At 36.0% G+C, this 14,864-nt stretch overlaps 3 protein-coding genes across 4 annotated transcripts; 1 reads left to right on the top strand and 2 right to left on the bottom strand.

The window, feature by feature from the left end:
- Positions 1-732: 732 nt before the first annotated feature.
- On the top strand, positions 733-7,511 carry LOC108991570 (ABC transporter E family member 2). Of its 2 annotated transcripts, XM_035694186.1 has the most exons (14): positions 847-893; positions 987-1,124; positions 1,655-1,724; positions 2,644-2,729; positions 2,829-2,926; positions 3,007-3,124; positions 3,205-3,294; positions 4,845-5,149; positions 5,261-5,456; positions 5,533-5,718; positions 5,826-6,095; positions 6,305-6,550; positions 6,745-6,879; positions 6,972-7,340. In XM_035694186.1, exons 3-13 carry the CDS (start codon positions 1,703-1,705, stop codon positions 6,862-6,864), a joined length of 1,737 nt encoding a protein of 578 aa, XP_035550079.1. In that variant the 5' UTR covers positions 847-893; positions 987-1,124; positions 1,655-1,702; the 3' UTR covers positions 6,865-6,879; positions 6,972-7,340. The 2 variants fall into 2 exon arrangements, with proteins under 2 accessions (XP_018821428.1, XP_035550079.1); XM_018965883.2 differs by lacking the exon at positions 1,655-1,724 and having other exon boundaries at positions 733-893; positions 6,972-7,511.
- A 953-nt stretch (positions 7,512-8,464) lies between these two features.
- Positions 8,465-9,832, bottom strand: LOC108991583 (pentatricopeptide repeat-containing protein At1g31790-like). The gene has a single exon (XM_035693858.1). It carries the CDS (start codon positions 9,830-9,832, stop codon positions 8,465-8,467), a length of 1,368 nt encoding a protein of 455 aa, XP_035549751.1.
- A 1,725-nt stretch (positions 9,833-11,557) lies between these two features.
- Positions 11,558-14,677, bottom strand: LOC108991558 (pentatricopeptide repeat-containing protein At4g19220, mitochondrial). Its single transcript, XM_018965865.2, has one exon. It carries the CDS (start codon positions 14,591-14,593, stop codon positions 11,717-11,719), a length of 2,877 nt encoding a protein of 958 aa, XP_018821410.1. The 5' UTR covers positions 14,594-14,677; the 3' UTR covers positions 11,558-11,716.
- Positions 14,678-14,864: the final 187 nt, after the last annotated feature.

Below are 14,864 nucleotides of genomic sequence, written 5' to 3' on the forward strand. Positions count from 1 at the left end.
TTATAAAAAATATTTTTTATAATTTTTTAATTTATTTCGTGATTAAGAAAGTATTTTTTAATATATATTGTTTTACTTTCTGATTAAGAAAGTATTTTCTTAATAATATTTTAAGAAAGTATTTTCTTAAGAAAGTATTTTTACTTAAAATTTTTTAAGTAATTTTTTATATAGATCTTTTATTATTTTAAAATATTTTAAAAAAAATAAATTTAAAACATCGTTAAGAAAATACTTTCTTAATCATAAAGTAAAAAAAAAAATATTAAAATATACTTTCTTAATCATGAAGTAAAATAAAATATTATAAAAAATATTTTTAAAAAAATAAAATAAATTTAGAACATCATTAAAAACACTTCCTTAATTAGGAAGTAAAAAAAAAATCATTAAAAAAGGATTTCTTAATCACGAAGTAAAATAAAAAATCATAAATTATAAAAATATAATTTTTTATTTTACTTCGTGATTAAGAAAATATTTTTTAATAATATTCTAATATTTTTTTAAATATTTAAAATTATTAAAAAAATTTATATAAAAAATAATTTTAAAAAAAACACATAAAAAATATAACTATTAATCTCTACTCCCAACAGAAGATATAGCATTTTCCTAAAATAATACTACACTTCAGCAAGGGCTGTAGCATGACTTTTAAATAAAAAAATTTAAAAAATATTTATATTTGTTACCTGGACATGAAAAATAAATAAAAAACAAGTGGAGTGGTGGGCTTGGTTCCATTTTTGGAGCTGGACAAGAGAGGAAGGAAACCCTAGTTGTGTCTGCGCGTGAGCATTACGCTTGCTTATTAGCACGAAATATTTCCTGTACGCGTCTTTCTTTCTTTCTGCCTCTCTACTTTTCGGCAAATCAAGGAAAGAAAGAAGGTATCATTGGTTCCAATCTCTCACTCAAATTGTTCCAAATTTTTTTTTAGATTTATTTCATTTTTCGTGGTTATTGTGTATCTATCTTTTAAGGTGAAAAAAAGAGAGGGGGAAATTGGGATAGGACGATGGCAGAGCGGTTGACGCGTATAGCTATTGTGAGCTCCGACAGGTGCAAACCCAAAAAGTGCCGCCAGGAATGCAAGAAGAGCTGCCCTGTTGTCAAAACCGGTACGCTATTAATTTCAATGATTTTTTTTTTTTTTAAATTTCTATGTGGTTGGCCCAGATCGAGTTTTGATGATTTGCTTTAATTCTTTCTAAATCAGTTCATTTTCTTATTTGCGAATTATTGATAGTAAATTTACTGTGAATCAATTGAGTTTATTTTTATTTTTTAACCTCAATTGAGTTCATTTAAATGAAGAACCCGTTTGAAGTATTAATTAAAACGGTTTATCGATCTATATAACTAGTTGTTGGCGTTGTGTTCTTTGTCATGTATGATTAAATTTCATACATGACAAAGGTTCAAACCCCCCTATGTCTAAGGTTCAAATCCCCTTGGGTGCAAACAATCTCTAGGGGCCATCGGATTGAATTACCTGGGTGCACTTGCAGGAAACTCCTTGCCGATGGCCTGTGCACCCCAGGATTAGTTGGAATGCTGTTCCTGGACACCCGGTGTCAATCCAAAAAAAAAATAAAAATAAATTTCAAATTGATTGTAGTATGACTTTTTGTTGGTTATTCCTGAACAGTTTATAACTGAAGGGTCAAGCCGGCATTTTGTATCGAACAGATTTTGAATGATTTCAATAACCAGAACTGGTAAGCCAACATTTTGTATTGAACAGATTTTGTCAGAACTGCGAAGATCTACGGATTGCTACCAAACCAGTAGCTCATCAAATTTTTAGATACAATACATAAATATAGTACTGGACTTATCTAATCTGTCATCCCAGGACCCCATATTTCTCTAAATTTGCGTTTCCTGGACTGCATTGAACTAGGCCAGACAACCAGTTGAAGAACATGGAACCAGGGCGAGAGGCTAAGTCAGCTTATGCAGCAGATGAAGTACACTTAAAATCCATAAACATTTTTTTTTTATTAGCAATCCGTAGATCTTCGCAGATCATCGGCACAGATCATCCGGGACAAAAGTCCCAACTAATCCGGGGTTGCACAGATCATCGGCAAGGAGTTTCTCACAAGTACACTTGGTGTAATTTAAGGGAAAATCTCCTTAGTCCAATGGCCCCAAGAGTGTGAATGCAGAATTTCGAACTCAGGACTTCCGGCTTAAACTTGAACAACCTACTTCCTTCACCTTTTGAAGAGAAATAATGGAATTACTTGCTCTTTGGGATCTTAATAATTGCATTTTGGGCAGTCTTATAAAAAAAAACATTTTGGGCAGTCTTAATATTTGAATGTGTTCTTGCGAATACACCACATTAAGCATATGGGAACCATCCTCCAAACTTTTGGATTTCTATGACCTCCAATCCCATAGGACTTTGGACTAAAAAAGAATATGTTCATGAGATGAAATTTGCTGAAATGGGAATGCTGCGCTTGATGATTGCACCAACATGGAAGGAAGATCAAGTTGAATGAGTGAATAGGCCCAAGGGAAGGTCTAGAACAACACAAGTAGAGATAAAGAGAGAGAAAAAAGAGAAAAAATGAATATGCGGTTAAACAAATTAGCTTTCTTACCTGCTTTGCCCTATATCTGCAGGTAAACTTTGTATCGAGGTTGCCCCTACTTCTAAGATTGCTTTCATCTCTGAGGAATTGTGTATTGGATGTGGTATCTGTGTTAAGGTATGTAAAATGGAGTTGAAAACCTTTTTGTGTTTATTCTCTTGTTTAATCGTGTTTGCGAGGATGTATTTGATGCAACTAAGTGATCTATTGATACAGAAATGCCCATTTGAAGCTATTCAGATCATCAACTTGCCGAAAGATCTGGCCAAGGATACAACCCATCGCTATGGCCCTAACACTTTTAAATTGCATAGGTTAGTTTTCCACTGTTTTTCCTGCAAAATGGTGGATTTCCTTTTCTGTTGTTTTAGATATCACTCCATTATATTAACAGGTTACCAGTCCCAAGACCTGGGCAAGTTCTTGGCCTGGTTGGAACTAATGGCATTGGAAAGTCTACCGCCCTTAAAGTTTTGGCTGGAAAATTGAAACCAAACCTGGGTCGTTTCAATGTAATACTCTCTATGCTTATTTCCTTAAATGTGTCTTGATGCATTTGCAATGGTTACTATATGACATTTTTTTCTTTCAGAATCCTCCAGACTGGCAGGAAATCTTGACATACTTCAGAGGATCAGAGCTGCAAAACTACTTCACTCGTATTCTTGAAGATGATTTGAAGGTGTGACGTTTTTATTCTGACCTGTTCTTTTACATGTATAACCAGCCTTCTTGAATGAGGAAGCATTTTAGTATTTTTTGAACTATCTTACTATTTAGTTATCATGTTGGTCTTTGTACAAGAAAATAAATTCAGAAGGTCTTAAATATTTTATTTGTTTATAACACTAAGGTGTCTCTATGCTGCTTCTATGTTTAAGTGCGATCTTGGTTGCTTTTAATAGTCCATGCAGATTGATCCCCCAAAAACTGTCTATACATTGTGTACAATTGTCTAATCCCTATAAAGTTGTGCTTGACATACTTCTATGTTATAATTGATTTCAATGGAGTGAGTTTTCATGAATTTCTTGTATCACTGAACTAGCATGCTTACGCAATGCTCTTGTATATGTCTCATATACTTGGGCTTATGCCTATTCTTATGGTTAATAAAATTTTGTTTATCGATTAAAAAAAAAAATTTCTCTAGAAAGGCTGACATTAAAAGAGCCGAAAGCGGAGGCCGTCATGTGCGAGCTCAGCTCGACCTGCTATTAATAAATAGGGGAATTGTACCACACTCAACCTCCTTTCTTTGTGTGTAAGCAGCTCCAGGGCTGGAGATTGAAAAAGTAAAAGGTGTACCGATTTGTCTTGCCATGCTTTGCATTCTGACAGCTTTGTAGGATCTAGTTGGAGTGGCCTTTTAGTTTAAATTGCTCTTAAGTTTTGACTTATGCTTAGAGATGATAATTGTTGTGCATATTATTCTAAGTTTACACAAATTCAAAGGGGCTAATAAGTAATTCCTGAACTTTCTATTTCTCAACTGAGCTCAGCATGAGTACCTATTAAATTGAGGTCAGTTATGGATCCTCAAAAACTATTGGGGGTCAGTTATATGCATTCTTGTATTTGTGAAAGATCAATTAAAGTAAGGTGAATTAGTATTATTCTGGCAGCCATCCCACCTCACCCTCCATTTTCTCCAGGTTTGAACCATCTGTGCACAAAATCCTGGACCGCTAATGCAAGTGGAGTTCGTTCTTTAACCTTTTAATATCCATGCAAAATATTTTAGCATATATCAGTGTATTTTTCCTTCTCCCCCCCGAAAAAAAAAAAAACATAAAACAGTTTATCAGCTCTTATTGAACTATTTGTGGAATGTGGATGCCGAGTTTTGTTGGAATTTACATACTTGGAATTCACAATTTATTGAAATTTCAGCTGCTCCTTGCCTTAATTGAGATGGGAAACTATTTGTTTTTTTGTTTAATGAGATGGTTGAATTGGCCCAATTAATTCTTTACACGTTCACTTGCAATATCAAGCCCTTGGACTTCATAAAGCTACAAAATATTTATATATTTTTGTGCACAGGAAGTGGTAATAATGAGAATAAGTTCAGCCGCTTAAATACAAAATCAAGCATGGAATGTCATTTATTAGTTTATTTCTGAATTTAAAATGGTGTGCTAGATTGGTCATTGAGTTGTCTTGTGGTTAACTATTAAAAGACCTTTGTTTAACAATTCTCTCTAAGAGAATGAATATTCTTTTTATTAGGCTATTATAAAGCCCCAGTATGTTGATCACATTCCGAAAGCAGTTCAAGGCAATGTAGGGCAGGTGCTGGATCAAAAGGATGAGAGGGACATGAAGTCAGAACTTTGCAATGATCTTGAGCTGAACCAGGTTATAGATCGTAATGTGGGGGATTTATCTGGAGGAGAGCTTCAAAGATTTGCCATTGCTGTTGTTGCTGTACAGAATGCCGAGATATACATGTTTGATGAACCTTCAAGTTATCTTGATGTGAAACAGAGGCTAAAAGCTGCTCAAGTTGTCCGATCTTTGCTCAGGCCTCATAGGTTTTGGTTTCTCCAGCCTTCTGTTCTTAGTCTTCAAATGCTTTTCTTGTTTGTATTACCATTCAAGACTTCTAAGAAGGCTAATCACACCGTTTGTACTTTTGATTTCAGCTATGTAATTGTTGTGGAGCATGATCTTAGTGTTCTGGATTACTTATCAGACTTCATTTGCTGTTTATATGGGAAACCGGGAGCATATGGAGTTGTAACCCTTCCATTCTCAGTCAGGGAAGGAATCAATATCTTCTTGGCAGGATTTGTTCCAACAGAAAATTTACGGTTTCGGGATGAATCTCTTACCTTTAAGGTGATCTGTTAGTTTTGTCAATTTAGGGCCTTTGAGTTTAGCTGTACCCTTTTATTTACTTTGTTGCCTGCTCTAGGTTGCTGAGACACCACAGGAAAGTGCTGAGGAAATTGAGACATATGCACGATATAAATATCCCACTATGACCAAAACTCAAGGAAATTTCAGGCTTCATGTTGTTGAGGGTGAATTTACTGATTCTCAGATCATTGTGATGCTGGGTGAAAATGGGACCGGAAAAACAACGTTTATCCGAATGCTGGTATTGTTTCTTTTAATCATTTTTGTGTTCTTTGTCATCTTCAGCTGTTTATGTTATTATAGATAGCCTGCTTCTTAAGAAGAGGGATCATATTGGCTAAACTGCAGGCCGGTTTACTGAAACCTGATTCTGTAGAAGGTTCTGATGTGGAGATACCTGAGTTTAATGTTTCCTACAAACCCCAGAAGATCAGTCCGAAATTTCCATCCACTGTCAGGCACTTGCTACATCAAAAAATACGCGATTCATACATGCATCCTCAGTTTGTATCTGATGTGATGAAGCCTCTTCTTATTGAACAATTAATGGATCAAGAAGTTGTGAATCTTTCTGGTGGAGAGCTGCAAAGAGTTGCATTATGTCTATGCCTTGGGAAGGTAAAATCATTCATATTGTGGTGTGAGTGCCTTGTTGTAGTTGTTTGTTGGGATTTGTTGTCCAGTAAACCATGTAAATATTGCGAGTGGTTTCGCACTAGAATTTGTAATTTATTCTTGGACGCTCTTGCATTATATTGACTGTCCAATAAGTTGTGTTTACCATGATTATTTGAAGTAGTTCTCATGTGTTACTTGACTTAATGCAGCCTGCAGATATTTATCTGATAGATGAACCAAGTGCATATCTTGATTCTGAGCAGCGTATAGTTGCTTCGAAAGTCATAAAGAGGTTTATTCTTCATGCAAAGAAAACTGCTTTTGTGGTTGAGCATGATTTTATAATGGCAACTTATCTGGCAGACAGAGTTATTGTGTACGAAGGGAAGCCCTCAATCGATTGTACTGCCAATTCTCCCCAGTCATTGTTGACTGGGATGAATCTCTTCTTATCCGTAAGTGTCACAATCTTCTCTCTCTCTCTCTCTCTGGTATTTTGGTTATATTGTGGTATTCAATGTTTGCTGTAATTGAAATCCTAAATTTTAGCCAAAGAGTAATAAAATAATAAAATCTCTTCTGCTGCTGCTCCTTGTCTCTGCCGGTTCACTAAAACTCTCATTTATGTATCACTTTGCATTGCATTCAGCATCTGGATATCACATTTAGAAGGGATCCAACAAACTTCCGCCCAAGAATCAACAAACTGGACTCAACCAAGGACAGGGAGCAGAAATCTGCTGGGTCCTATTATTACCTGGATGATTGACATAATTATGAACAGGTTAGTGCTTTATATCTCACACTTTCAACTGCAAGTTATAAGCACACTTGTTACGGCACCCAGACATAACTGGGATTTTTGTTCATATGCAGTTCTCCTTCACAAAATTGAAGGGCATCAATGTGAGCAGTGGGATCTCAGCCTGAGTTATGTTGAACAATGAAAGAAGGTCCTTTGCCATATTGGCAGTTGGTTAAAATGAGTTCTAAGGCCATGTTGTCTATTGATGCCAGTTTAATGTGTTCTATAATGTGCTGGCTATTCCCCAGTTTTGGTATGACATCAGTCGAGTGAATCTATATTATACTTGGTTTTTATCACATCAATTCTTGTATTTCACCAGTTGAGGAACGGGAAAAATGATGTCAATTGTGTTGTCGCGGTGCTTGTGTTGGTTTCGTGATTTATGGGCTAACAATTCCATAGTTTTTCCTATTGAATTGGCAAGGTTTCTTCTTGTCTAGAGGAACCAAGCATTTTGAAATGATATTTCATTAGGTTGCCAAGTATGAAACATGGGAAAATTTTGGAATTTTGTATCTCCTCTTGGGGAGTCGGAAGGGCTGACCATCCCACATTTTCTGCTGTTTCATGCATTGTCTTGACAACCTAATAGAAGATAATTTCCATTACTTTTTGATGTTGCAAATGATATGTACTGGAAGAAGTGTTCTGTTATTTGTTGTGTTAGAAGTTGATGAGCTTTCTCGGCACCTTATCGTACCCAATTGAACCTTGAATATCATCTAAAAAAGACATCTTAACAAATCTAAGTAAACCTTGATTAGGATAGAGAGGTACACAGATATTGCTTGATAGAATGGATGGTTTTCGTGTTCCAACACTAATAAAAATGGTATTTTTGCTGGGCATTGGTTGGCTGATCCAAATGATATATATAAATGAAAAGAGACTTTGACATGATGGATAAACGATATTAGAAAGATCTTGTAAATGATTTAGGCGGGGTAGAGAGTGGTTTACTGGCAATAAAAAAAGTTGTAGCTCAGAAATGCTGGCTTCTCTCTTTATTCCTGATTCATTATAAACACTTCTTCAGTGGTCTCCAATTTTGCATTACTTCCCAGCTTGATCAAGCAAGTCTTTTGAAAGGTTGAGCAATTCTGCATTGAATTTCCTATTCTGTATTTTTTGAATACTTTATTAAACTGCTTCGCTTATTCGATTTAAGCCAATTCTAGTTAACTTTTTTATACTTGCATATAATAAGAAGAGTATAAACGTGAAGTTATTTATTTTATTTAATTGAACATAAAAACTTGATTGTGCACAAAGCATTGCCATTGCTATGTGCTTATTATAGCTTCTTCATAGACGAGAATGTTGAGATAAAAAAGTTAGGACAATTTAGGTTAATATATGAATTACATGTTTACTGAAATTATTTAGATTCATATCATGTTCTTAGTAGAACTAGTCAATGAATTTATATTATAAACTCTTTTATACATAATTTTAAAGACTTAAATTGTATTATATAAATATATATATTTTTACTAACATTGAAATAACTTATACGGGAATTGTTATGGATCGCCTGATTCAATTTGTTAAATTGCTTGATTTATTGAAACCGTCCTTCTCCGATTTCGAACCCGATACCCATTTTCGGGGCTTGGTTCAAAGAGATTCTGTCATTACTACATGCCATCCTCACTTCATTGACGATAGACTCTTGAGGCTGCATTCCAGTTGCCTTCATCTCATACAGCAACTTAATGGCTTCCATGTAGAAGCCATTCCGAATGCACGCTGTAACCATTGCATTCCAGCATGCAACATTTCCCTTGTCATCAATCACCTCAAACACCAATTTTGCATCTTTCAGTAGTCCACTTCTTCCGTACATGTCAACCAGCCCGCACTGCACATAAGTATCTGTATCCAACCCAATCTTGATGGCATTGGCATGCACCTGTCGGCCACTGCGTCCATCATCGTCAATCCTGGCACATGCCCTGAGAATACTGGAAAACGTAAAGGTGCTTTTCTTTATTCCTGCCCTTCCCATCTCTTTAAAGTAACTAAAAACATTACCAAAACGCTCCTCTGTACAGCTGCTGATGATTCTGGCCGTCCATGTCAATGTGTTGTGACGTGAGAGTTGATTAAAGACAGATTCAGCGCCTTCTATGCACTTGAGTTTTCCGTAGAATTGGATTAAGGAACTGGTGATAAATGAATCATGATTAGCCATACCCAACTTGTATAAGCATCCATGAAGTTGCTTTCCTAGATCCAGATCGATAGTGTATACGCATGCCTCGAGAACACACGCAATTATCCATGTGGGGTATTCCAACATACTGAGTTGATATTGCATTTTCACAAACAAACTTATAGCTTCGTCATAGTGGGTATTGTTCGCATAACCAACGATCATGGTGGCCCAAGAGATGAAGTCCCTAAGGGTCATTCGGTCAAACAACTGACGGGCAGTGTCCAAAAAGCCACACGATACGTGCATGAGAAGAAGCCGATTAAGCAAAGGCAAAGGAACTTTGAGGCCACTCCGGGAGATGTGCTGATGCAACTCGGCGGCTCTAGTGGAGTCGGAGGAGAGAGTGCATTCCTGGACAAGAGAAGCATAAATATCAATGGGTACAGGAAGGTGAAGACAATCCATCAAAAGCAAAACGTCGGAGGTCGTGCACGAGGGGGTGGGAGTAGCGGCAATGCAGATGGCGTTCCTAATTTTCCTCCAACTTTGGCTGATATCATAATTGTTTCGAGGAAGTTCGATAGGTTTTGAAGATTCAGTTTCGCCACCAATGAAATGCGTACGTTGCTTGGGGCTGCGTCGAGGCAATCGAATCTGAAGTAGTAATGGAGGCTTGGAAGAAGAATGCTCGCCTAAACTGACGATGCTGAGGCTGCTGCCATTGCTGTTGTTATGGTTGCTGTTTCGGCAAGAGTAGGAGGACAAGTACATCTCTATTTTTGAGGAAGGGGTTGTCGTTGCTACGACTTCCATTTGCAACAATTAACAATCAAAAGACAATTCCCACAGACAAACACCAGGTTGAGCTCTTATTCTCTTCCTCACATTTATGATTCACATGAAAGAAAAAGGGAGCATCTTCGGTCTGGATGGAGTGCAAAATATTGTTTTATACCTTCCAACGAGAAAGTAACACGCCGGCTTGATACTGTTCTCCCAAAACAAGAGATGCACCAAAGTATTTCTCATAAACGTCCTCTCTCTTCCATTCTCAGAAAATCACTTCACCACCCAGCCTTGGCTCACCGGCCGACTCCATTTGCTACTTACTCTAATGCATCACAGATGAATTCATCAATTCTCCAACTTGGTTCACCATTCATAATCTTACGAAAACTCGGCAGCAGGTGGTGAATAGAAAAGAAAGAAAGAAAGAAAGAGAAAACCCCACTCAAAGCTCGCAGACAACGTATCAAACAGATGGTGAGCGATAAAAGACAAACAAAACAAATACAGAGAGAGTGGCCGAGATCTTGAAGCTCCACGACATGATATTTTGTTCAAGCACTAATCACCTTTATTCCATGGCCGTTATGTTTGCATACTTTTGACACCAAGAGCTGAGACTTGTTCCTTGCTATTCCTTGTTAGTCAGCAAGCATCATCATCACAAAGTCCAGAATTATATAGAGAGAATGAGATTTTTGTCCGAGTTTGAGGTTTCCAAAGAGAGATTTCTAAAGATTGATGATGAATTTCTAAATTAAAAAATTAGGGTCGTTTATTTGGACATCAAGGAGATAAGCTTAGTTTGTTTTTATAATTTCTCTCAATTTATTTCATCTAATTATTATAATTTTTTCAAATGAGTTTTATAATTCATCATCCTCACACGCCACACACACTATATATATATATATATATATATATATATATATATATATATATATTTTAATTTTTTAATTTTTTTGGTATTACTCTTCATAAATTTATTGAATTTTTTTACTCATCGTTCATATAATACATATTTGGTAAGAGAATAAAATAAAATAAAATAATAAAAAATATGGTCTGTAAGAATGATGAATATAATTTTTCTTCAAAGTCTCACACAAAATAAAATAAAAAATTTAATTTTTTTAAATTTTAAAATAAAAATAATATTAAAAAAATTTATTCTAACAATATTTTATTCAACTTTTAATTTTAATTTTAACTCACCTCATTTTATTTTATCTACAAAAACAAACTAGACTAAAGACTTGTGTAATCTTTATGTTTTAAAACGAAAGTGTTTATATAAAAAGATGTTATTTTTATAGATTATTTTATAAAAATATTATTTTATTTAAAATATAGTTGTATTAATAATTGTAAAAATAATTATCAATCTATCGTTTTTTTTTTAAATGTTGGCAAGTGTTTTGAAAGCCCATGCCACGCAATATAATTCTTAATTTTTATATTAAAAATTTTAATATTAAGTCGGTGTATAAAATACATTTAATAAAATATTTACACCACATAACTTGATTTGTAAGTTAAATTTTAAATTTTATAAATCAAAATGTCCCTATTTAAGTTATGTAAATGATGTGCTCTCTATACTGGTTTGAGAATAAAATAATTTTTTTTATAATATCTAAAGTCATGACACTTGGCAGGCAAATGGGTTGGTATTTTTTTTTTGTTTTTTGTCTTTAAATTTTACCGTGTTTATTCATCTTACACGACATTCTTAGTGTAGCAAAGATGTAATTTTTCAAGATGATACATCAATTAGTTTGTTCTTTTCTTTACAACAAAAGATTAAAAAGGGAAAAAGATTTAAAAGAAAAAGCCACGAAGTTAGAACTTGGAATTGTTGATGACTAATCACCATAAACCAACATCAAGAAGACTGTAACCTGCTGGCTTCTTTAACCGTTGAGCCTCAACTGTATTTCTCAACTCCACAGCGTCTTTCCAGCTTCCAGCAGAAACATACATATTCGACAATGAAATGTAATACCCAACATTTTCAGGCTCCAATTCAAAAAGAAGTTTTGCTACTTCTCTTCCCATCTCAAGATCTCCATGATAGTAGCAAGCACTAAGCAGAGCCCCCCAAACACCTGGTTTAGGTTGGGTTTGCATTTGCTTAATAAATTCATAAGCCTCATGGAGCTTACCCGATCGACCCAGCATATCAACCATGCAGATGTGATGCTCAGTGAGAGGTTCCACTCCATATTCCTCGAACATATGATCATAATACCAGATGCCTTCATCGAGAAGCCCGGAGTGGCTGCAGGCTGATAGTAGGCTTATAAATGTGCTTTTGGTCGCCACAGTTCCCTCCTTGATCATTTCTTGGAACGTTTCAATTGCTTTCTTACCATTACCATGATATCCATATGCAGAAATCATGGAATTCCAAGCTGCTACAGACTTTTCCTGTGTATTTTTAAATATTTGGATTGAAATGTCCAATCTTCCACAGTTGCTGTACATATCCAGAAGAGTCGCAGAAATAAAAGGATTCTCTTGAAATCCAAGTCGTAACACATGACCATGAATTTCCTTTCCATATCTTAGAACTCCAAGTTGGGTACAAGCTGAGAGAATTCCAACAAAGGTGATCTCATCAGGTTCATATTCCAGAGCACAGAATAATTCCAGTGCTCTTCTAGCATCCTTGTTTTGAGAAAAAGCAGAGATCATACAATTGCATGAACATAAATTGCGATTTGAACAGGCATCAAACACTGATCTTGCACTGTCAGTATCCCCACATCTGCCATACATACTAATTAATGCATTCTGCACACGGGTATCTGATCCCATTAAAGATTTGAGAGCAAGCCCATGAAGAGATTTCCCTTCAGAAACCAGCTCTAGATTCCCACAAGCTGATATGACATTAACAAGAGTAACAGAATCATGGCCGACATTGGTTTCCTGCCTCATTAAACTGAAAGTGTTTAAAGCCTCTTGGAAATGGCCTCTCTGTGTGCAGCCAGCAATTACAGTGTTCCAAGAAGCAATATCCGCTGCTACAAAATTTCTCTGCAACAATGAGAAAGCAGCTTTCATGTCTCCACAATGAATATGCATGTACATGAGGGCATTTACTGCAAGAATATCATCTGAAAATCCCAATTTCAATTGCCAAGAGTGAATTGATTTACCAAAGTGGAGAGACTCATATGAATAACAGGAAGGGAGTATAGCTAAAAGCGTTGACAAGCTGCATTTTGGATTGTAACGGAGGAGTTCCTTAAATAAATCTTGAGCTTCTCCAGAATAGCCATTCTGGGAATATCCAGAGATCATTGTATTCCATGACACCAAGTCCCTTTCTATCATTGAACCGAACAAGAGCTCAGCCTCTGTTAGACTGTTGCATTTCGAATACATGCTCATGAGGCAGTTTTTTACTGATAAATCTGATCCCATCTGCCTACGAATGGTGAATCCGTGAATGGTTCTTCCTTCCCTCAAAAGCATTTTTTCTGCACAAAGTGGGATTATGGTAATTATAGTCACTTTGTCGGGTTGAACTGACCACGCTATTTGCATTTCATGGAAATGATGAAATGCTTCGGAAATCTTTCCATTTGAGCCAAATCCTTCAATCATTGCATTCCATGAAACAGCATCCTTGTATATCATTTCTTTGAACACAGTCTCTGCAGCCTCAATCTCTCCACAGTGAGTATATAAAGAAATCAGAGAGTTGGCAATTGAAATGTAGGAGTTCTCGTAACCCAGTTTAATTCCCCAACCATGAATGATCTGACCAAAAATCAGCTCTCCTAGACAAGAAGATGCGGAAATAGCACTAGACAGACTTACACTATCTGCTCGTTCTCCAAAAAAAGCCATCTCCTTGAAGTACATTAAGGATTTTTCAGGACGATTATTATAAAGGCATCCACTTATAATCGAATTCCATGAGATAATATCTCTACACTCCATCCATGAAAACACACACTCTGAAGAGCTCAAATCACCGCATTTTGCATACATGTCTGTGAGTGCATTGGATAGAATAGACTCGGGAAGCATACCGGCCTTGAAGCCCAATCCATGAAGAACTTTTCCTTGTCTCAAGTTATTCATATGGGATGAAGCCAATGTGACTACCAATAGAGTTGTTGAATCAAACCCGGTTCCCTCTTCAGTCATCTCCACAAAAAAACTATTTGCTGCACTAGAGCATCCATTTTCAACGGATGCAGTAATCATAGCATTCCAAATGATCACATCCCGGTTATGAATTTCATCAAACAAAGCCAATGAAGACCCGAAATCTCTGGCTCTAGAATACACAGTGAGAAGAGAGGTGGAAATGGGCAAGTGAGCAAGAGAACCTGTCTTTAGAGCAATGCAATGGCCAATACAGGCAGTTACAATGTTAGGTACTACAGTGGAGGATTTAATGAAATCAAGAACTCTGAAAAAGCGAGCATCTTGTACGCGTCGATCTCTTTGCGACGTTTCTTCAAACGGTTGCAAAGCAGAAGAAAAATAAGATGAACGAAGCCAGAACAAAATGTTAGCTTTTGGGATAAGAAGAGAGGAGATGTTGGGTAAGATGGGATATACGTGTTGCTGATGAACATTGTTAGTAGGGCAACGAAAGGTTCTCTGAAGACAAAACAGATGCAGGAAGGTGTTTGATGTTTGTTTTGTTGGCCTGATGCAGAAGAAAAAAAACTGATGCAGGAATGTGCCTGTTATGTTGGCCTTGACTGCCCGACTGCGCATGCCCTTTATTGGTTATGCATGTTATCCAAGTGTTTACTCAATACCAGTCGATGAAGCCCGTGAAGGTCTTTCAATGAAATTGACTGTTCGTGCCTTCGCTGTTATTGAGTCGACTCTTATGTTCAGAAACTCTCTTTTACTTTACAAAAAAGAGTAATGCTATTCGTAAGCCTCACACTCTGTACACCATTTAAAAAATATGTAATTTTATTTTATTATTTTCATATTTCATATTTCATGAAACATGAGGGTAAAAGAATAAATTCACATA

Source organism: Juglans regia, chromosome 9 (assembly GCF_001411555.2).
Source record: "Juglans regia cultivar Chandler chromosome 9, Walnut 2.0, whole genome shotgun sequence".
Taxonomy (NCBI): domain Eukaryota; kingdom Viridiplantae; phylum Streptophyta; class Magnoliopsida; order Fagales; family Juglandaceae; genus Juglans; species Juglans regia.